Consider the following 21,782-nt stretch of genomic DNA (forward strand, 5'->3'; position numbering starts at 1 on the left):
ACGTGGCTGCCTAGCTGACAGCCATTGCTTACGGAGCAGAAGGCTGGTGGCTCTACAGACCCCCTTTTCCTCCAGCACCAGCCTAGCGCTGGGGACGTCCTGCTCCGCAAGGAACGGCTCTTCCCCCGGCAGCCACGGGTCAGCTCTTCTTCGGCAGGCCAAACCCTCACTCAGCTGCTGTAAAGTGCTGCAACTCCGGAGGAGACCCGGACAGCCGCCTGTTTCTTCTCTTACTGCTTTATGCCTTGGATCTTGTCAGCTGTGTTAGTGGTGAAGGGGCTTCATGCGAGGTTCCCAATCTTGTGACCTGGGTTTGAGTCCCTGCTGGTGTATGCCTTCAGCTGCCTTTTGCATTCTCAGGGGTAAAATTAGCAAAGGCAGCCAAATGTTTTGGCCCTGGGGCCTCCAGCCAGTGGGGAAAGGGCTGACAAGGGTGGGATTCGAACCCACACATGCAGAGTACAACGGATTAGCAGTCCATCGCCTTCCCCACTCGGCCACTTCATCAAGGGCAGGGCTCCCAAAGCCGTCCCTGGGTGGGCTTGAACCACCATCCTTCTGGTTGACAGCCAGATGCGCTGACCCATTGCGCCACAGAGCCCTGGGCAGTGCTGCCTCTCAGCCTCCTGTTACCTGCACATCAGAAGTCTGGTGGTTCACGGCCGGTTGCATGGGGAGAACTCTGGGATGGGCCTTTTAGAAGATTTGGGGGAAAAGGGAGTTGGGCAGCAGTGGAAGAAACCCACTTTTCCCTCCAGCATTCTTGGTGTTGGAGGCTGCGTGTCAGTCCCATAATCTGCGGCAACGCAGTTTGCCTCAAAGAAAACGGGCTGCAGTAGGCACACAGCCATCACTGTCTGCTGGATAGAGTGCTCTCGGTTGGGGCTCTGTGTTCGAAACCAGCCAGAAACGCGCCCCTATTCTTGTGGGGTGGGGAGTTGGCATCCCCTCTTGCTTGTCCCGTTTCAGCCTTGTCATGGGGAAACATTGGTCGTACTTGGTCCCCTTGCGGATCCAGAGCAGCTCTGCTGGGAGCTTTGTAGAATGAAGATCCAAAGCTCCCTGTTTTGCGTGTTCCCTCCACTTTGGCAGATTGGCTCCCTTTGGCAGGTGCTGTGAGGCTCTCTGGCTGAGGGAGGCTCTGGCAAAACAGGAGCTCTCCTTTGAGCCGGAGTCGAACCGGCGGCCTAAGGATGCCTTGAATCACATGCTGAGCGATCGAAGGGATTGCTGTGGGTATGCCAGTGCATCTGAGCTGCCTCCGAGGGGGCCCATTCTGCAGGACTCTGGCACCCAGCCACAGAAATGGGCAAGCTGGTGTGAGGGAACCCCCCGCTTGCGTTTTTCCCTGGTAGTGGCCATCACTTTTGTGGTGGCTTTCATGGTTCCTAATGTGCAAAGGATCTCCAGATAGAAGACGGGCAAAAACACAGCCCTTTCTCAGCAGTAAGACAGAAAATGGGGCCCCCAGCCAAAGAAACACCTGCTTGCTGGAAGAAAAGAGAAAAGGGAAAAATAGAAAGCTCCTCCAGTGATTGCTTCCATGGGTAAGATAAGCAGATGATGATGATGATAATAATAATAATTTTAAAAAATATTACAGACTTCCCTGGTCTTCCAGCAGGGATTTGAACTGGTTGCCAAAGGCCTAGAGAGAGAGAGAGTTGTAAGCAACTGCCACGTGCCACCAAGGATGCTCCTTACGAGAATTCTTGTGGCATGGTCAGGGTGTGATGCTTCACTCAACATTTGCACTAGATTCCAGGAGGCACGGAGGAAGCATGGCCACGTGTCAGGTGGAGCGCTCTTGCCCTATGGGAATAAGGGCCCCAGGTAATCCCCAGCTTCCATACTTAGTGGTTATCAGGTTTGCCTCATGCGTGGAAGATCCCCATGTGAGGAAAAAGCATGCTCCCTTCTTTGTGCCCTTTGCCCGACCCTGATAACAGCATTACCCCTGATGCTAGTTTTGGATTCCCCACACACACACACCACACTCTCTCTATTACAGGGGTGAATAAAAAGTATATCTCCAGATGTTTTGGACTTTGGATATGAAAAAACACTGTGGGTTATCTTGCAACTGTCACCAGGTGCAATGGAACAGTATGTGGGTTTCCCCGCCTTTCTTTTCTTTCCTTCTTTCATTAACTTTGAGGTTTGGGTCTATAGAACTCACTGCCACAGTTTTTAATAAAGGTCTCAGTTAGACCTCATCACTAGGGAATGCTGTCTCAGCTATAAATCTTTTTAAGTGCTGCCACTAGAATAAACCCTCCAGGAGAGAGCGGAGGACAGGAAGGCCTGGTGTGCTACGGTCCATGGGGTCACGAAGAGTTGGACACGACTTAACGACTGAACAACAACAACCTAAAAGAAGCTCAGTAGCCTGGTTCAATGGCACAGGAATGGGATTGACACTATCGCTAGAGACTACCTTTCAAAATGAACAAAAAATTGTTGTTGTTGTTCAGTCGTGTCCGACTCTTCGTAACCACATGGACCATAGCATGCCAGGCCTTCCTGTCCTGCGCTCTCTCCCGGAACGTGCTCAAGTTCATATTCATTGCATCGGTGATGCTATCTAGCCATCTCATCCTCTGCCGTCCCCTTCTCCTTTTGCCTTCAGTCTTTCCCAGCATCAGGGTCTTTTCCAGAGAGTTTTCTCTTCGCATTAGGTGGCCAAAATATTTCAGCTTCAGCTTCAGGATCTGTCCTTCCAATGAGCAGTCAGGGTTGATTTCCTTTAGGATGGACTGATTTGACCTCCTTGCAGTCCAGGGGACTCGTAAGAGCCTTCTCCAGCACCACAGTTCGAAAGCATCAATTCTTCGGCGCTCAGCCTTCCTTATAGTCCAGCTCTCACAGCCATACGTTACTACTGGGAAAACTAAGCTCCACTCCACAAACAAGAACAGGTTTAGGGATTTTCCTAAACTTCTTTACAGACAGGAACAGATGCTGTACACCAGTTGTCCTCTGCCTCCAGTTCTTCCTGCTTCTTTTGGCTTCCAGAATGATTCAGATGTTTCAGGGACTACTTGCTGAAGTTCCCTCTGGTCAGACAGAAATAGGAACCTAAAATATGTTATGTATAACTTGGTTTGCTCATAAAATTATCATGTTTAGTATTTTTAAATTTTAAATTATAGTTAAAATGGAGAGGAGGAGGAGGATGTAAGCCGCCTTGGGTTCCTTGCAAGAGGAAAAAAGGTGGGGTATAAATGCAATAATAAATAAAATAAATTTATTCAGACAATAATTACACATTTACTGAGTTGACTTTTAAAAGTTTTAAAATATAAAGATAGTTTTATGAGCAAACCAAGTTATACATAACTTTAGGAACGTAAAGACTGCTTTATATTCCTAAAGCACCAAGCCTTCCCCAACCTGGTGCCCTCCAGATATTTTGGACTACAATGCCCAGCATTCCTGACCATTGCCCATGCTGCCTGAGGCTGATGGGAGATGATGTCCAAAATATCTGAAAGTTACCAGTTGGGGAAAAGCCATCCTAAAGTGACTAGATCTGTAAAGAGCACTAAAAAGTATTGCTTTTTTTTCAATTTCCCCCCAAATTTCTGTTTTATTCTGGGGAAAAAAACTGGAAAAGAACCATTTTCCCCCCATGGCTTCAACATTTCGAGAAATTTTACATCTCTAGCCGAGGCATGATCCTCCACAAGTAGTGGATATAGGAGTAGGGATGCCCCAGTCAAAAGAGGCACTCTTCCACATTTGTTGTTAGCAGTGGGATTGCCCTAGAGTAGAGGGTCCCACCTAGGCTAATTTTTCCACAAACCAAATGTAGGATTTATCACCAAAATCGGTCTCCTTGCCAAATGAAGAGAAAGACAACAGGTGGTGCAAAACCATGGTTAAAAGCAAAAAAACCCCACAAGGCACCGTGCACACCGTTCAAACTTTTATGACAGGGATGTGGAACCTCAAGACCAAATCTGGCCCTCCAGGGGTCCCAGTCTGGTCTTCTGGGGTTCCACAGAGGCCCTGCCCATTCCCCTGGCCCCACCCCCTTTACCATGGCCACCAAACAATTGGTGGTTGCCTGGCTTTTGTGCCGTTGTTCTCCATTCTAGAAGGTTGAAATGACTCTCCTAAAGCTTAGTTACTGGCAGTGAGAGCTGGAAGCTCAAATATCGTGGGGTTTGGGGTATTTTGGCTCCACCCCCTTTGCCTTTGGCCCCACCCACCTCTGAAATGCAGCCCCTGAGAACTTCTCCAAAATGGAATTCACTCCTTCGGCTGAAAGAGGTCCAACACCCCTGATGTATAACATCACATGTTAGGTATGGGTCAGATAAGATGTGAAGGCCCAACAGAAGCATGAGCAGATCACTCTTCTCCATGTAATCTCTGGATTCTATTAAGAGGTTGGTTCTACTAGAAGGTTCTCCCACGAAGAACATACTTGTAGTATCTATGTTCTGTGATTTCTCTGATGTCTAATAAAGCATATGTTGTTGTTCAGTCGTTCAGTCGTGTCCGACTCTTCGTGACCCCATGGACCATAGCACGCCAGGCCTTCCTGTCCTCCGCTGTCTCCCGGAGCGTGCTCAAGTCCATATTCGTTGCATCGGTGATGCTATCTAGCCATCTCATCCTCTGCCGTCCCCTTCTCCTTTTGCCTTCAGTCTTTCCCAGCATCAGGGTCTTTTCCAGGGAGTTTTCTCTTCGCATTAGGTGGCCAAAATATTGGAGCTTCAGCTTCATTATCTGTCCTTCCAATGAGCACTCAGGGTTATACACCTTACCATATACATTTATGTCACCAGGTTGAGGACCCTCATTATTTGTTTAATTGTTCTTTAACGGATGTGAAGAAATTGAGGTAAAACTGAGTGTTTTATTTCAACTACTGATGGTCTGAAGGGGTTAACAGAAAAATAAAAATGTATGGGGGCTACTCAGGGCAGGTGCCTGAGGGCAGTTACATTATACATATGGTATGCTGGCAGATGGGCAGTTGCTGTTACCACTGGGGGGGGAAATGAAGCCCGGTTCTCTCCATTTATATGGAAAGGTAGGACTGAAATTGCTACCATCTAATTGGGGAACAGCTGAACATTCTAAAGATGCCCATTGGTCAGAAGTTGACGCAGAGATGGGGTGATGGCAGGGGCGTTGCTAGATTCTTAAAAGATCCAGGGTACAGGCCCATAACACAAATTTGCATATCTATCTATCTATCTATCTATCTATCTATCTATCCGAGTCTAAGTGCACCTCTAATATATATATGGGGGGGGGAGGTGCATGTGGTGTGCTTGCGTGTGCAAGATTACATGCTATATAGATTGTATAGATTACATACAAGTACAAAAAGGGCCATAGTTGTAGAAACTGTGATAATAATTTGTATATACCTGTGATACAGATGCATGTTATCTACCAGTATATGTACAATTGTATTCATATGTATAATTATAATGTTCTAACAACAACCCTCCGATGCAATGAATATGAACTTGAGCACGCTCCGGGAGAGAGCACAGGACAGGAAGGCCTGGCGTGCTATGGTCCATGGGGTCATGAAGAGTCGGACACGACTGAACAACAACAAGAACAACCCTATTCTAAATAGATTACCAACACTCACTACATTATTGTGTGTGTTTCCATATTGTTACAATATCATATTAGTATAACCTGACTCACTTACAGTTGTGTGTTTGTTCGCTAATTTCCTATAGATTACATACATTCATACATAAAAAGTGTGCACTGACCCCCCACCCCACTTCAACTCACACCCAGATTCAACATTTTGGAAAACATCCTGCTTCTGCGTGGTCCAATTTATAATCGGACCATCTCAGCTGAGTCAAGCTTTGGAAAAATGAGTCTTTGTGTTTCCTGCTGACTACCATGGGAAATTAGAGAAAACTGTAACTTTTTCTCTTGGTCAGAACTGGATGATAATTTCAGGCATAGTAGCCCCCTAGAAGGGGATTTTGCCTGCCCAATGTCAGAAAAATAGGTGCAGGGTTTATATTTTGATTTTCTTTTAAAGGGAACTGCCAATAACATCTTTATTACTTGGAAGAATTGAATAAAAATTTCAGGATTCATTGCTCTATCAGAGATCATGTCTGCCAAATTTCAGAATGATAGCCACAGGGATTTTTGTGCAAGAGTGGCCTTGACATTTTGAGGTCTCCAAAAGAGGACATACTTATCTTCCTATTTTCCTTGTGGACCATTGTTCTGAAAATTACAGACAGTCTAGAGTTGTCCCTAAGTAACAAACCAGCAAAGTTTCAGAAAGATAGGTGCAGCAGTTCATGTGGGAGTTCTCCAATTTGGGGGAGGGAATTATTTGCTTTCCCTTCCCTTCACCTTTCCCCAATAGTTTTTGGGTAAGTTTGTATGAAAATGCATTAGACGTGTCCCCCCAGGCAAGAAACCTGCATGAAGGATATACATGCATGCAAATTTAGAAATACTAGAATTTATTTACATTTCACCAATATTAGCAGCAGGAGAATATGGATGGGAAGGTGCTATTGCACTCATGTCCTGCTTGTGGGTTTCCTGTGAGCATCTGGTTGGCCACTGTGTGAACAGAATGCTGGACTAGGTGGACCTTGGTCTGATGCTGCATGGCTGAATTCATTAGACAGAATTGGGTAGGCACTGTATTAAGCCTGCAGTACCATGTTCACAACTCAGGACTTATTTCTGAGTAAACATGCGGAACATCAAGGTGCAAACCTCCCTGCAAAAGTAACTTGTGCTGCATGCACACTTCACTTGAGGCGAAGCATTATTAAACATAATGGGGCTTCTGAGTAGGCATACGTAGGATTATATAAATGAGCAGTATTTATCTCCCCTCCACTCAAAAAACAAAGCCTAAATTCCTATTTTTATTAAAGCTTTCTGTTCATAGGAACGTAGGAGCTGCCTTGTACTGAGCCAGACCCTGAGTCCATCTAGCCCAGAATTGTTGACACTGACTGGCAGCAGCGGCCCTCCAGGGTTTCAGGCAGGATTCTTTGCTTGCCCTACCTGGAGCTGCTGGGGATTGAACTTGGGATCGTCTGCGTGCCAAGCAGGTGCTCTGCCACTGAGCTGCAGCCCTTCCTATTGCTGGGTAATGGCAACTGACAAACAAAACAGCCCCACATTTGTTTCTCTGCAACCATGTGAACCCACCCTTCTCCAAGACCTGAGTGAGGAGAAGGAGAAAAAACAACCCTCTTGTCTGTTTGCATAAAGTCAAATATAGTTCAGAGCTTCTCTTGCCCACCAAAGAGAATTCTCTTTAAGAATTCCCCAAGATATGCTCTGGGTGGAATAAAGAAGAGAAAGGAAGAAAAGGATAGGGGGAGGAAGGAGAAAAGAAGAATGGTGATTGGAAATGCATTGGGGCGGGGGGCGGAGGGGTAGAGAAAAAAGAGCCAAGTGGCTCCTTTCAGAGAGGTGGTACTTCAGAGGAATTTGGGAGGCTGTGGAGGGTTTGTAAGGATTACATGTACTTAAATTAACTTTATGACGTGAGGTGGCTGAGGACTTTTTCTAGCTTTTTTAAAACTGTAGAACCTATTTAAAAGCCTCAGCAGTTCTTCAATCATAACACCACATAGTCCTAACCCTCCTTTTGGAATGAGTCCTACAGCTATTTCGGAGAAATTAAAGTGGAGGGGGAGAAATAAATTTGTGGAAGCTGACTGGATCATTTGCTGTACTGAAGCTACTAAACTTCTGCAGAAGTCAAAGCTTCCAATTTGGGGTAGTAAAATTAGATGCAGTGTGAAATACCAGTATTTCACATGGAGCTCTTTCTTCCCTTTCTTCTCCCTCTTCAAAATTTTATTGCAAGCAAGCTCCCAACAGTGGGCATGGAAGAGCAGAAAAGTAGGGGGAGAGGGAGGAGTTTTTGCACCTCAAAAAAACCCTACACCACCGTTTAGGGATAGTGACCTCCTAATGGTCACCTTAAACATCTTCTGATTAGGATTGCTAATCTCCTGTACGGCTTGACAGTTTTTTACATTTTGTTTTAGTCTTTGAGAAAAGGAAAATTTATGCATGGCTAGCACAAAAGCCACTGGACCTAACTGTCTGAACTTTGTCAGCCTCAGTCATCTCCATAGGGCCTTCCAGGTCTCCAAATTCCATGCACTTATGTGGAAGAACGAAAAAATTATAGCTCTTTGCTTTGACAGATTTTCTTGAAAATAGCAAATTTTACCTATGACTAGCCACTGGACCTAACTGCCTGAAATTGGGCAGGTTCAATAAGCTCCATAGGGGCTACCAGTTCTCCAAATTTCATGTATGTATCATACAAACTAAAGAAGTTACGGGTATTTCTGTTTTCCAATGCGAGTCAATGGGAAAATGTTAAAAAATGGCAATTAGAACAGCTCAAAAGATCCAGGGCACAGCTCAAAAAGATCTGGAGCCCATGCCCAGGTGGGCCCTAATCTAATGATGCCCCTGGGTGATGGAATGTTGGACACCCAGAAGCTGATTGGCTGGAGGCTTCTGACTGGAACGAATATAAGGAGCTGTGGAGAGTCTGACAAGGGGAGTCAGAATATGACAGGAGGCATGCTGGTGGGCAGGGAGGGGAGAGGCCAGGATATGCATAATTTTATGGCCTTTCCAGTCCCCTGCATGCCCAGAGAAAAGTACGTCAGCTAGATGGGCTTTAGCTGTTTTTGCAATTTGAACAGAAAAAAGGAGGCAAGACCACCTCGGCCCTCCCTGCCTGGCTCTTGCCAGCAGGGCATAAGATAGGCAGAGTCCTCCCACTTCAGAGACCTCAGTCTATCAAGAGCACAACACATAAGATTGCACTCTAAGTTTGTTAGCTCTGAATTATTAGTAATTTCCTCTTATTTATGTTTAATTTGTCCATTTTAATCATTTATAATACATTGGATATTTTGTCTTTGTTATCTTGTGATGACCTAGAGTTATATACAATAAAACTGAACTGATTGGTTGGAATAAAGCACAAGGTTCTTTCTATACTCATTGTGTTTTCCTTGTTTTTTCCCTGCATACACTCATCTGTATTTTGAAGTTGATTTATTGCAAAAGCTCTTTCTACAACCTGAGTATTTCTGGGCTCCCCCTGGTGTGCATGCTCTGATGTCTGCTAAGGCCTATTTTATGAGAACAGCTTTTGCCATGTTGGAAGTATTTCTATCTATTCTTCCCAAATTGGATTCTTTGAAGTGAAATAAGTCTATTTTTTCAACAGAAGCCTTTTCTACATTCCAGCATTTATTTTTGCCCAGCATGGCTTCTTTGATGTAAAGTAAGCTGAATCCTACTTCTGAAGCCCTTCCCACACTCTACACATTGAAATAGTTTCTCTCCTCTGTGGATTCTATGATGTGAAGTAAGAAGTTTTTCCCACACTCCTGGCATTTAAATGGCTTCTCTCCTGTGTGAATTCTTTGATGGGAGTTAAGGTAATGACTGTGATAGAAGGTCTTCCCACACTCCAGATATTTAAAAGCTTTCTCCCTTGTGTGAATTCTGTAATGTGAAGTAAGGCCTCCACTCTTATGGAAGCTCTTTCCACACTCCAGGCATTCAAATGGTTTCTCCCCTGTGTGACTTCTCTTATGTAAACGAAGGTCTCCGCTCTGACTGAAGCTCTTTCCACAATTCAGACATTTAAATGGTTTCTCCCCTGTGTGAGTTCTTTGGTGGTAAATAAGGCTTGTGCTCTGACTGAAGCTTCTTCCACACTCCAGGCATTCAAACGGTTTCTCCCTGTGTGAGTTCTCTGGTGGCAGGTAAGGCTTGCTCTGCTTCTAAAGGACTTTCCACATTCCAGGCATTCAAATGATTTTTCCTGTGTGGATTCTCTGGTGGGAAATAAGTTGTCCACTCTGACGGAAGCTTTTTCACACTCCAAACATTCAAATGGTTTCTCCCCTGTGTGAATTCTTTGATGGCAAGTAAGGTGCCCATTGTCACGGAAGTGCCTTCCACACTCCAGACATTCAAATGGTTTCTCCCCTGTGTGTGTTCTCCAATGGCTATCAAGGGCTGATTTATGAGCCAAGCTCTTCCCACATTCAGGGCACTCTTTCCTGCTCTCCCTTTGGTGAGGTTTTTGATGGGCTGGTATTTCAGGGAAGCCATCATCCAGACAAGCAATGGATTTATTCCACTCCTTACTTCTTCGCTTTCCCTCTTGCTCTTTCATTGCTTCTTGATTCTCACCATCCCCTTCCACATCCTGACACTTAGCACTTTCCTCCAGGACTTGAAGTGCTTCCTTTTTGTTGGCTGTCTCCCGCACATCCCCTACTGAAAGAAAGAGAATCCAGATGTGAGCGCAACTGACTTTCAGGTCAAGGAGTGAACGGAATCAACTGCTGCGGAGAACGTGAGAATATGCAAAAGCCAGCTCTGACTGGACATGCCTTCAAAGTCTTGGTGCACAGACTGACCCGGACACCAATTAGACGCTACCGATTGTTTTGATCTTAACTGCAAAACAGGGAGAGAAAAGTGTTTAGCCAGGAGAGTCATTAATTGATGTGGGTCTTAATGGCTGCATGATCCACATTGATTCTGAGGTTACTTCTGGAATTGCTGTTTCCAAGACACGGTTCCAAAGTTCATTTAACCCTGGTGAATGTCCATACACCACACACACACACACACACACACACACACACACACAGTTTCAGTGCCTTCTTCAGGGCTTTCAAGCAATACCGGAATGAGTGCCTCTCCCGGTAGAAACCTCCCTGCACCGTATGATCAACATCTGAGGCATCCTCCAAATGCCTCCTCCAAGGGAGGTTCTGAGGAGGGCAACTACGGGGTTTAAGGGGTTCATGCTCATAATGAACCAATTCTTCATCAGAAGCTATAGGAAGGAGAAATGGTTTAGATTCAGCACTATGTTGCATAGGAAGAGGCACAAGACAGGCGCCCCTGGCACCCTTGCTGTCTGCAATTGTAACAGAGGTTCCAGCCCAGGAGTAGGCAACCCCGTGCCCTCCAGATTCTTTGGACTACAACTCCTACAATCCCTGACTATTAGCCATGCTGGCTGGGGCTGATGGGAGTTGGAAGTTGCAGTCCAAAACATTTGGAGGGCACCAGGTTGCCCCTCTCTGCACCAGTCAATAGGATAAGGAAGAATCCTATTGTTAAAGGCACTGAAAGAAATGACAGAGGGTTTGCAATCAGCCTTTTTACAGACAGTCTCCTGCTAACCTTAAGTAACCACAAGGAAGCAACTGACAAGAACTGTTAATGGAGTTGATGTCTGAAGTTAATCGTAGGATAGAGTTATAGTCTATCCTATAGACTATAGTCTATCCTATAGTCTATCCTATAGACTATAGTTATAGTCTATAGTTATAGCGAGCGAACAGGGGGAGCAAACAGGAGTTGGCCAGGGGAGTTGCAGTGGTTGAAGAGACAAAGGAGACAAAGGAGACAGAGGCTAAGAGGTAAGTGGGTTGCAGGAAGCCCAGGGGGCTGCCCTTTATCCTTCTGACTGGCTGTGAGCTCACCAGGTGCTTCTGAGAGCTCCAACTGAATTGGAGGGGTGTGGCCTGAGTACTCCCAGCAGCTGACTGGGCGGGAAGCTTCAGTCTGTTTCCCGCCTCCCAGCTGAGCAGAGCAGAGCAGAGCAAGCTGCTCCAGCTGGTCCAGGGACTACAGAAGCAGGCAAGCTCCCAGAGAGCGAGCGAACAGAGCGAGCGAGCAGGGGGAGCAAACAGGAGTTGGCCAGGGGAGTTCGGCAGGGGAGGTCAAGGGGGAGGCCCCTAACATTTTTTTTTTTTAACTAACTTTTTCCCATTTATTTGTCTTGTAACACACACTTCCACACCAGTGGGACTCTGCTTTTAACCTCTACTGAGTAGAGGAGCAGGCACAGGCTAGTCTAGAACAATCACAAAGCTAGACACAAAAAGGGAAAAGGGGCTATGGAAGGACAAGACTCTCCAGTGGTGGTGACCTGCAAGGTGTGTGCCATGTTTGTTTTCTTGCCTGAGAACAACATGGCCTACACCTGCAACAAGTGCAAGTTGATCACGCTGCTGGAGGAAAAAGTAAGTGGACTGGAGCGGCGACTGTCAACCCTCCGGGGAATAAGAGAACACGAAGAGTTCTTGGACAGAATGGGGGAACTACAGCAGCAAAGGGCAGACCAGAAGCTTGAAGAGCAACAGCAAGATGAGGCAGAAGTGGGAAATGCTGAGGAGAAGAAAAATGGAGTAGAGGATACTCCTTGGAAAACGGTGACAGTTAGGAGAAGAAGAACTAGACGCCACTCTGCACCAGTGGAAGCGGTGGAGCTGTGGAACCGATTCCAGGTACTTGCAGATGAGACTGGAGGACAGCCTGCAGAGGAAGAATCACAGGGGAACCTGCATGAGAGTGAGCAAGAGGCTAAAGGTCAGTCAAACAGAGGTGATGAAACCCAGGCCTACAAGAAGAAGAAGAGAAGAGTGGTAGTAGTGGGAGACTCCTTGCTGCGTGGGATCGAGACCCAAGTATGTCACGAAGACCCGTGGACTCGCCAGGTATGTTGTCTCCCGGGAGGACAGATTAGAGACGTGACTGAAAGGTTGCCTGCACTCATAAAGCCCACTGACAGGTATCCCTTTCTTCTCATCCATGTGGGAACAAATGATACCGCCAAGCAGAGCTACGAAGAGATCACGTCAGACTTTGAAGCTTTGGGAAGGAAACTCAAGAATTTTGGGGCCCAGATAGTTTTCTCATCCATCCTTCCAGTAGTTAGAAGAGGGATAGAAAGGGAACGAAAAATACTCCGGGTGAATGACTGGCTATGAAGGTGGTGCCGACGAGAGAGATTTGGATTCTGGGACCACGGGCTATACTTCCTGGAAGATGGGCTGTTGGCTAGGGATGGGTTGCACCTCACAAAGGCTGGGAAGAATGTGTTTGGCCACAGCATGAAGAACTTCATCAGGAGGGCTTTAAACTGAATCCTACGGGGAAGGGAGATGTAATGTTGGGGGTAACAATGGACGTAGGCGCATGCACGGCAATGGAGAGAACAGCGCTGATAGCGCCCAATAATAGTCTTCAGACACATGTAGGAAGAAAGCCAGACTATGAAGCACATGGTCTTCGATGTCTATATACTAATGCCCAGAGTATGGGAAACAAACAGAACGAACTTCAACTCTTAATACAGGAGGGAAATTATGACTTGATAGGTATAACTGAGACTTGGTGGGATGACTCTCATGACTGGAATACAGCAGTTGAAGGATATAACTTGTTCAAAAAGAACAGGAGGAACAGAAAGGGAGGCGGGGTTGCACTGTATGTGAAAAATACATATCTCTGCACAGAAATACAGGAGGAGGAGCTTGGTAGCCCCATCGAGAGCATCTGGGTTGAAATAAATGGAGCAAAGAATAAAAGGAACCTGGTGGTCGGAGTCTACTACCGGCCACCCAATCAAGGAGAAGCCAAGGATGAAACTTTTGAAAAGCAAATAGCCAATGTTTTAAGGAAGCATGATGTAGTAGTAACGGGGGACTTCAATTTCCCCGATATTTGTTGGGAGACAAATTCTGCAAAACATGGCCCCTCCAGGAAATTCCTAACTTGTGTGGCGGATAACTTCCTCCTACAGAAAGTAGAGGAAGGAACTAGAGGATCGGCTATCCTTGACTTGATCCTAACCAACAGAGATGACTTAGTGGATAAAGTAGCAGTTACAGGAACTCTGGGGGAAAGCGACCATGTTGTACTTGAGTTCTTGGTTCTAAGGGAAGCAAAAGCCGAGTGTACTCAAACGCGTACCCTGGATTTTAGGAAAGCTGATTTTAATAAACTCAGAACAATGATCAGTAAGGTCCCATGGCAAACAATGCTAGCGAGAAAAGGAGTCCAAGATGGGTGGGAACTTTTAAAAAAGGAAATTCTCAAGGCACAATCACAAACAATTCCAACAAGAAGAAAAGGTGGAAGACAACAGAAGAAGCCAATGTGGCTTCACAAAAAGCTTAGGGATGACCTGAAAACAAAAAAGGACACATATAGGAAGTGGAAAGAAGGCCAAGTAACAAAGGAAGAGTACAGGCAGGTAGCACAGAATTGCAGGGATGGCGTCAGGAAGGCTAAAGCGGAGAACGAGGTGAGGTTAGCGAGGGATGCTAAAAACAACAAAAAGGCTTTCTTCAGCTACGTGCATAGTAAAAGGCAGAGGAAAGAAATGGTTGTTTAGCTATTAAATAAGGATGGCAAAATGATAACAGATGACAAAGAAAAGGCAGAGGTGCTCAATTCCTACTTTGGCTCAGTCTTCTCCCAAAAGAGGGTCTATGACCCCCCTGGCAAAGGCGAAGTACAGGCTGAAGGGGCAGGATTGCAGCTTGAGATCGACAGGCATATGGTCAAGGAACACCTCATTACTTTGAATGAGTTCAAATCTCCAGGGCCAGATGAACTGCATCCTAGAGTAATAAAGGAACTGGCAGAAGAACTCTCAGAACCGCTGTCTATTCTCTTTGAGAAATCATGGAGGACCGGGGAAGTGCCAGATGACTGGAGGAGGGCTAACGTTGTCCCTATCTTCAAAAAGGGTAAAAAGGAGGAATCTGGGAACTACAGACCAGTCAGTCTGACATCAATCCCTGGAAAAATTCTGGAGTAGATCATAAAGCAATCCATCTGGAAGCACCTTGACAACAATGCCGTGATTACTCGAAGCCAACATGGATTTGTCAAAAACAAGTCCTGCCAGACAAATCTGATCTCATTTTTTGATCAAGTAACCTCCCTTGTAGACCGTGGGAATGCTGTAGACATCATATACCTTGACTTCAGCAAAGCTTTCGACAAAGTGCCCCATGATATCCTGATGAGCAAACTTGCTCGAAGTGGGCTAGATGAAACAACGATCATGTGGATCCACAGTTGGCTACAGAATCGGACTCAAAGAGTGCTTATCAATGGGACCTTCTCAAGCTGGGGAGAGGTAACGAGTGGGGTACCGCAGGGCTCAGTCCTGGGCCCAGTGCTCTTCAACATTTTTATTAATGACTTGGAGGAGGAGGTGCAGGGAATGCTGATCAAATTTGCAGATGACACAAAATTGGGAGGGATAGCTAATACTTTGGAAGACAGAAACAAAATTCAAAGTGATCTGGATAGACTGGAGTGCTGGGCAGAAAACAACAGAATGGCATTTAATAGGGACAAATGCCAAGTTCTGCACCTAGGAAAAAGAAACCAAATGCACAGTTACAAGATGGGGGATACGTGGCTCAACCACACTACAAGCGAGAAGGATCTTGGAATTGTTGTCGATCACAAGCTGAATATGAGCCAACAATGTGATGTGGCTGCAAAAAAGGCAAATGCTATTTTGGGCTGCATTCATAGAAGCATCGCTTCCAAATCCCGGGAAGTACTAGTTCCCCTCTACTCAGCACTGGTTAGGCCTCATCTGGAGTACTGTGTCCAGTTCTGGGCACCACACTTTCAGAAAGATGCAGACAAACTGGAGAGGGTCCAGAGAAGGGCAACAAAGATGATCAGGGGACTGGAAACAAAGCCCTATGAAGAGAGACTGAAAGAACTGGGCATGTTTAGCCTTGAGAAGAGAAGACTGAGGGGAGATATGATAGCACTCTTCAAGTACTTGAAAGGTTGTCACAGAGAAGAAGGCCAGGATCTCTTCTTGATCATCCCAGAGTGCAGGACACGGAATAATGGGCTCAAGTTACAGGAAGCCAGATTCCGGCTGAACATCAGGAAAAACCTCCTGAGTGTCAGAGCAATACGGCAATGGAACCAATTACCTGGGGAGGTGGTGGGCTCTCCCACACTGGAGGCCTTTAAGACGAGGCTGGACAGCCATTTGTCAGGGATGCTCTGACTTGGATTCCTGCATTGAGCAGGGGGTTGGACTCGATGGCCTTGTAGGCCCCTTCCAACCCTACTATTCTATGATTCTATGATTCTATCAACACCCACGGGGTAGCCGTATTAAGTCTGTTGCAGCAAAAACAATGAAAAGTCATGTGGCACCTTCGACCCTTAAAGACTAACAAATTTAGTCTAGTAGAAGTGTTTCTGGATTACAGCCCACTTCATCAGATGCATCGACTATGATGGAAAGTTTCAGGTTTTTATACAGTACGTGCGGGCGGGGGAGGGAGGGGGGACGGGGGAGGGAGGGGGGATCGCAAACAGGGAAGTCAGAAGGAAACTCAATGCAAAAAGCACTGATGGCGACAATCACATTCTTAACAGTGGCCATTTACAATGCAGCTGTTGCCAATAACAGAAACACCCTAGCACTTGGTAAGCCAATTAAGACATGTAGTGTGATAAAAAATCCTTTATCCTGATTCAAGCCTCTGGCGATAGATTTAAAATCCATTGATGCATTCTAACTCAGCAGTCTCTCATTCTAATCTCCCCAAATTTCCTTTGCTCCACAATGGCTACTTTGAGGTCAGGGACAGAGGGTCCCTGGAGGCTGGAGTGTTCTCACACTGGGTTCCAAATACTGCCATTTGCTATGTCAGACTTGTGTCTTCATCTAGAATGCAGAAGGGCACTGATGACAGAAGACAGCATATATCCCCTTAGAAAATGATCAAGTGAATGAGCCTCTAATGTCGTGGGTGGCATTAATAGGCCTTTGTAATAGGGTTGCCAGAGTACTTATGCGGACAGAGTTGCTATCTGTATCTGCCACAGGGTCTGTTGCCTGTGTCTGTATCTCTATCTCTGTTGCAAGGCCCCTTGTTGCTAGTGAGTAGTTGTTTTAGGCTGGGTGGACTGTCTAGAAGCATGTACAGGCCTACCATTCAAGGCCCGTGAGAAGGAAGGGACATTTTTCAGGAAGGGTTGTAGATCATTGATGATACATGTGAGTGGTTTTAGCTGTGGAATTCCCTCTCTAGAGAGCCCAGCTTAATACCTTCTTTTGTCTTCTTCTGCCACCAGGCAGACTTTTCGTTAATTATTCAGACAGGCCTTTGAAGCAGGCAGCGCCGTAACCCCATTCAGACCTTCTGAGCCTGAATAGGGCAAACACATGAAGAGAAGGGGAGCTCGAGCCTCTCTTCCTCGTTGCATTCATCACCCTCAGCTCGTGGAGGGTGACAATCTGAGAAGGAGAGGCTCCTGTATCCGTGGAGGCTCTCCATGTGAGACAGGATGCAGAAAAATCCAGTCTGGCTTGCCTGGAGGGCCTGAACAGGTGCAGGAGGCTCTGCTCTTCAGATTGTCGCCCTCCACAAGCTGACGACAACAAACACGACAAGGGAGAGGGGCTCAAGCTCTCCTTCTTCTGAGACGTTTGCCCTATTCAGGTTCAGAACACCTAACAGCTTGTGTCTTGTTGACATCTTTACGGATTAGTAAGAACAGTAAGAGGGATTCTCTGTAACTCTCAATCCAGGGAAACAGGATCCTTACCCAGAGAGGCCATATCCCCATGATTCTCCAACATGACTTCCCTGAGGCCCAGATCCAGCAGAGCCCGCTCCTCCCTGGTGAAATGAACGGCCACATCCTGAAAGGGCGCTGGAACATGAAAGAGGGGGAAATTAATGTATTTCTCATCAGAAAAAATATAGCTAGCCGTGTTGGTCCCTTAGAGAAATCAAAACAATGGTCAAACAACGCCTTTATGAGGCCCAGTGAAAAATTATTCCCGGTCTGCCTCAGAAGAATCCCATGAGTTTGAATTACTGCCTGAAAGAAAGCTAGATAACGTTGTGTTGGAAAGTCTGGTGTGAGAAAGTCTGTATAAGACAGCAAGGTTGCCTTATACAGAGAAAGTGTGGTAACACAACAGTTAGTATTGCAGACAATAAACGCAGGCTCAAGCCAGTCTAGAAGTTCAAATAAACTTAGGATGCAATCCTATGCAAGTTTAGACAGAAAAAAGTCCTACAACTCCCAGCACACCGCAGGGAGCCATGCTGTCTTGGGCATGCTGGGAGCTGTAGGACTTTGTTCTGTCAAAACATACATGGGATTGCGCACTTTATTAGTGTTTTATACACATCATCAGAGAAGGCTCTGTAACGCTGTTTAACTACAAGCACCCCTAAAGCTGGGTGCATGAGTGTAAGGAAGCAAAGGCATGAGTTATGGTTACTTGCTTCCGTCAGGGAGAGGACATATGCTGCTTGTTGCAGAGGCAAAGGGAGTAGAAGGAAGGAGGAAATAGAAGGGGAGGGAGCAGGAAAAAGGAACTGCTCAAACTACGGACAAGGACAGACAAATGGCTGTTGATGCAACACATTCTCTATCACCTCTTAGTGTCTGAAAGCACGTGGAGTAAGGCTGTCATCAGAAGACCTCATCACAGGGCTGCTGCAAACCATGATCTCTCAGTTTACCACCTCTCATCTCCCCTGATGAGTTGGACCCAGATTTAAGCTGGATCAACCGTGCTGGTGGAAATGGACTTCCCCGCTCCCTCCTTCTCACGGCAGCCCCTCCAGCACCCTGAAAATGCTACACAGAGTCAGGAGCTCCTGCTGAATGGGGTGAGCTGTGGTGTGTGCGGGAGGGGGATACCCCAAAACAGGTGAAGGGAGCTGCCACGAACGGAGCCTTTCCTCTTGTGGAAGGCAGATCCTGGATCCAACCCCCTGCCTGAAATATTGGCAACACTGGGCCCATATTTACTCATTTCTAAGCGTAGATCCCCCATCTAGCAGAGCAATGTACCATGAGAAGGGGGCTATCCACATTCTTCACCATGCATAATTTTGTACACCTTTATCATGTCTCCTTTTTTCCCTTAAACAGTCCCAGATGTAAAAACAAAACAAAACAACTCCAAACACATAAAGGGGGGGGGGGAATCTAGAACAGCTCATTAAGGACTGAGCATGCTCAGTGTCCCAAGAATGCAGAGTGTCTTTTGCGGGAGAAGATAGAATGGGGGAGGGTGGGGGGGATGAAATGTGAGTATTCTGGAAGAGTCTGTTGGCTTTTGCCTAGGACTCCTTTACCCTAAATTGCATCAGCCCAGCCTGGTGCCCTCCAGATGTTTTAGACCATAACTCCCAGAATTCCTGCCTGTTGGCCATGCTGGCTGGGGCTCATGGGGGTTGAAGTCCAAAACATCTGCAGGGGACAACTCATTTCTCTCCTGGCTGCAACCCTTTGAACAACTACTGTGCTATAAAGCCCTTGTCGCCTCCAAAAAGGAAGAAGTCAGTGGGAGGCAGTATAGGGGGCATGCAAAAATAAGTGCAATCCAAATCAGAATGTGTAATGAACAGAAATCACTGGTAATAGTTGATAAATGGAAGATAAGAGAACTGCTGTCAATACATTTTGATCCTAAACGCTAGATGGGTATCCCAACACCCCCTACAGCCACGCTAGCTTAAGAACAAAAGGAGCAAAAGCATATTAATACATGGTACAGGAGCCTCCCGCAACCTGGCGCCCTCCAGATGTGTTGGACGCCAACTCCTATCATTCCCTGCCAGCATGCACATGCTGGCTGGGGGTGATGAAAGTTGCAGCCCACACAATGGGGGTTACCATTTTGAGGGAGGTTGCTGTACAGGGATACATGATATAGACTAAAACAGTATATCTAGAAAAATTACTAAAGGGGAAGAGTAAAGAAGATGTGCTAAAACTATAAAGTTTACTAATACATAAAATAATTCAGGCAAAAAGTTAAAGGTATCTAAAATATATTCGCCTACCATTGGTTAAACTATGTGGAACAATCAGTACAGAAATGATAAATGGAAAAATATCAGTAACGATATTAATATGAAAACGCCAGTGAAAGCGGCGTCCCTCTAGGAGTCAGCAATGACTCTGTGCTTGCACAGGAGGAACCTTTCCTTTTTTTTCAGGAGCAAAACAATCCGTAAGAACAATGAAGACCTTATTATCGTTTAAACAGTGAAGCTCCCCTTCCTCCAATGTATTATTAACGGAATTGTAATAACGATCTGATCTGCAAAGTATTACGGAAAGGCATATCTACCAAATTTGTTGTGGAGAGATCTGCTGGGTCAAGCTGGAAAAATTCCAAAAAAGAAGGAAGAAAATAATCCACAGAGATTGGGGAAGAATAAAAAAAATAGCTTAGCAGCACTGAGGCCAAATGAAAAATACAGAAGGCCAAAATGCTCCCTTTGATCTCCCTGTGAAAAAAGAAAAATAGGGATGCCCTCAGGAGGCTTTTCAGGAGGGAGGAAAAGAGAGTGAGATTTCAAAAGGCCAACAAGGGAAGAGGGGGAAAAATACTATCCCTCCTTGGGAAAAATCAGCTACGCATGAAGCCAAAACTGTCCAAGAGAGGCAAGCCGTCTTTGTACCTCCTTGAAGATATAAAACCCCTTGGTTTTTGGAAACACCCCACGGTTTCTCGGTCTTCTCGTTGGTTGTTACTGACCTCTATCTTGATTGATGAGTTTTAGGTCCATTCATGGATCACTGCCTTGTTGTGGCGAAGGGGCTTGCCTAACTCAGTGAAGCCATAAGCTATGCTGTGCAGGGCCACCCAAGACGGACAGGTCATGGCAGAGAGTTCTGACAAAATGTGGTCCCCTGGAGAAGGAAATGGCAACCCACTCCAGTATTCTTGCCAAGAAAACCTCATGGGACATATCACAAGGCTAAAAGATATGATGCCGGAAGATGAGCCCCTCAGGTCGGAAGATGTCCAATATACTACTGGGGAAGAGCAGAAGGAATTTACAAGTAGCGCCAGAAAGAGTGAAGTGGCTGGACCAAAGCCGAAAGGACACTCAGCTGTGGATGTGTCTGGAGGTGAAAAGAAAGTCCGATGCTGTAAAGAACAATATTGTTTAGGAACCTGGAATGTAAGGTCAATGAATCAAGGTAAGCTGGAGGTGGTCAAACATGAGATGGCAAGATTGAACATCGACATCTTGGGAATCAGCGAACTAAAATGGACAAGCATGGGCGAATTTAATTCAGGTGACCATCATATCTACTACTGTGGGCAAGAATCCCTTAGAAGAAATGGAGTAGCACTCATAGTCAACAAAAGGGTGGGAAAAGCAGTACTGGGGTGCAATCTCAAAACGATAGAATGATCTCAGTACGAATCCAAGGCAAACCATTCCACATCACAGTAATTCAAGTCTATGCCCCAACCACTGAGGCCGAAGAAGCTGAGGTTGATCGGTTCTATGAAGCCCTACAACACCTTCTAGAACACCAAAAAAAGATGTCCTCTTCATCATAGGGGATTGGAATGCCAAAGTAGGAAGTCAAGAAATCACCGGGATAACAGGCAGGCATGGCCTTGGTGTACAAAATGAAGCAGGACAAAGGCTAATAGAGTTTTGCCAAGAGAACACGCTGATCATAGCAAACACGCTTTTCCAACAGCACAAGAGGCGACTCTACACATGGACATCACCAGATGGTCAATATCGAAATCTGATTATGTCCTTTGCAGCCAAAGATGGAGAAGCTCTATACAGTCAGTAAAAACAAGACCTGGAGCTGACTGTGGCTCAGATCATGAGCTGCTTCTTGCAAAATTTCAGCTTAAATTGAAGAACATAGGGGAAACCACTAAACCATTCAGGTATGACCTAAATCATATCCCTTATGAATATACAGTGGAAGTGACGAATAGATTTTAGGGATTAGACCTGGTAGAGTGCCTGAGGAACTATGGGCAGAGATCCATAACATTGTTCAGGAGGCAGCAACTCAATCCATCCCAAAGAAAAAGAAATGCAAGAAAGCAAAGCGGCTGTCTGAGGAGTCTTTACAAGTAGCTGAGGAAAGAAGGGAAGCGA

At 45.9% G+C, this 21,782-nt stretch overlaps 1 protein-coding gene and 1 non-coding gene across 2 annotated transcripts; both read right to left on the reverse strand.

Annotated features, from left to right (window-relative positions):
• Positions 1-527: 527 nt before the first annotated feature.
• Positions 528-601, reverse strand: TRNAD-GUC (transfer RNA aspartic acid (anticodon GUC)). Its single transcript has one exon. It is a non-coding gene; the product is annotated as a tRNA-Asp (tRNA).
• Positions 602-6,460: 5,859 nt separating this feature from the next.
• On the reverse strand, positions 6,461-20,451 carry LOC146355806 (uncharacterized). The gene is made up of 3 exons (XM_084831112.1): positions 19,988-20,451; positions 17,434-17,541; positions 6,461-10,302 (listed from the first exon to the last, which is right to left on the reverse strand). The coding sequence occupies exons 2-3, from the start codon at positions 17,465-17,467 to the stop codon at positions 9,653-9,655; spliced, it is 684 nt and encodes a 227-aa protein (XP_084687238.1). The 5' UTR covers positions 17,468-17,541; positions 19,988-20,451; the 3' UTR covers positions 6,461-9,652.
• Between the last annotated feature and the right edge of the window lie 1,331 nt (positions 20,452-21,782).

This window comes from Heloderma suspectum, chromosome 2 (assembly GCF_057233095.1).
Source record: "Heloderma suspectum isolate Gila_16-S chromosome 2, 16-S_ref, whole genome shotgun sequence".
NCBI lineage: Eukaryota > Metazoa > Chordata > Lepidosauria > Squamata > Helodermatidae > Heloderma > Heloderma suspectum.

Bases quoted from the DNA above. Each gene is read 5' to 3' on its own strand.
- LOC146355806 (XM_084831112.1), bottom strand. From the start codon at position 17,467: ATGTTGGAGAATCATGGGGATATGGCCTCTCTGG. The intron at 10,303-17,433 runs GTAAGGATCCTG...TCTTTCTTTCAG, and splicing joins TGGGGATATGGCCTCTCTGG to TAGGGGATGTGCGGGAGACA.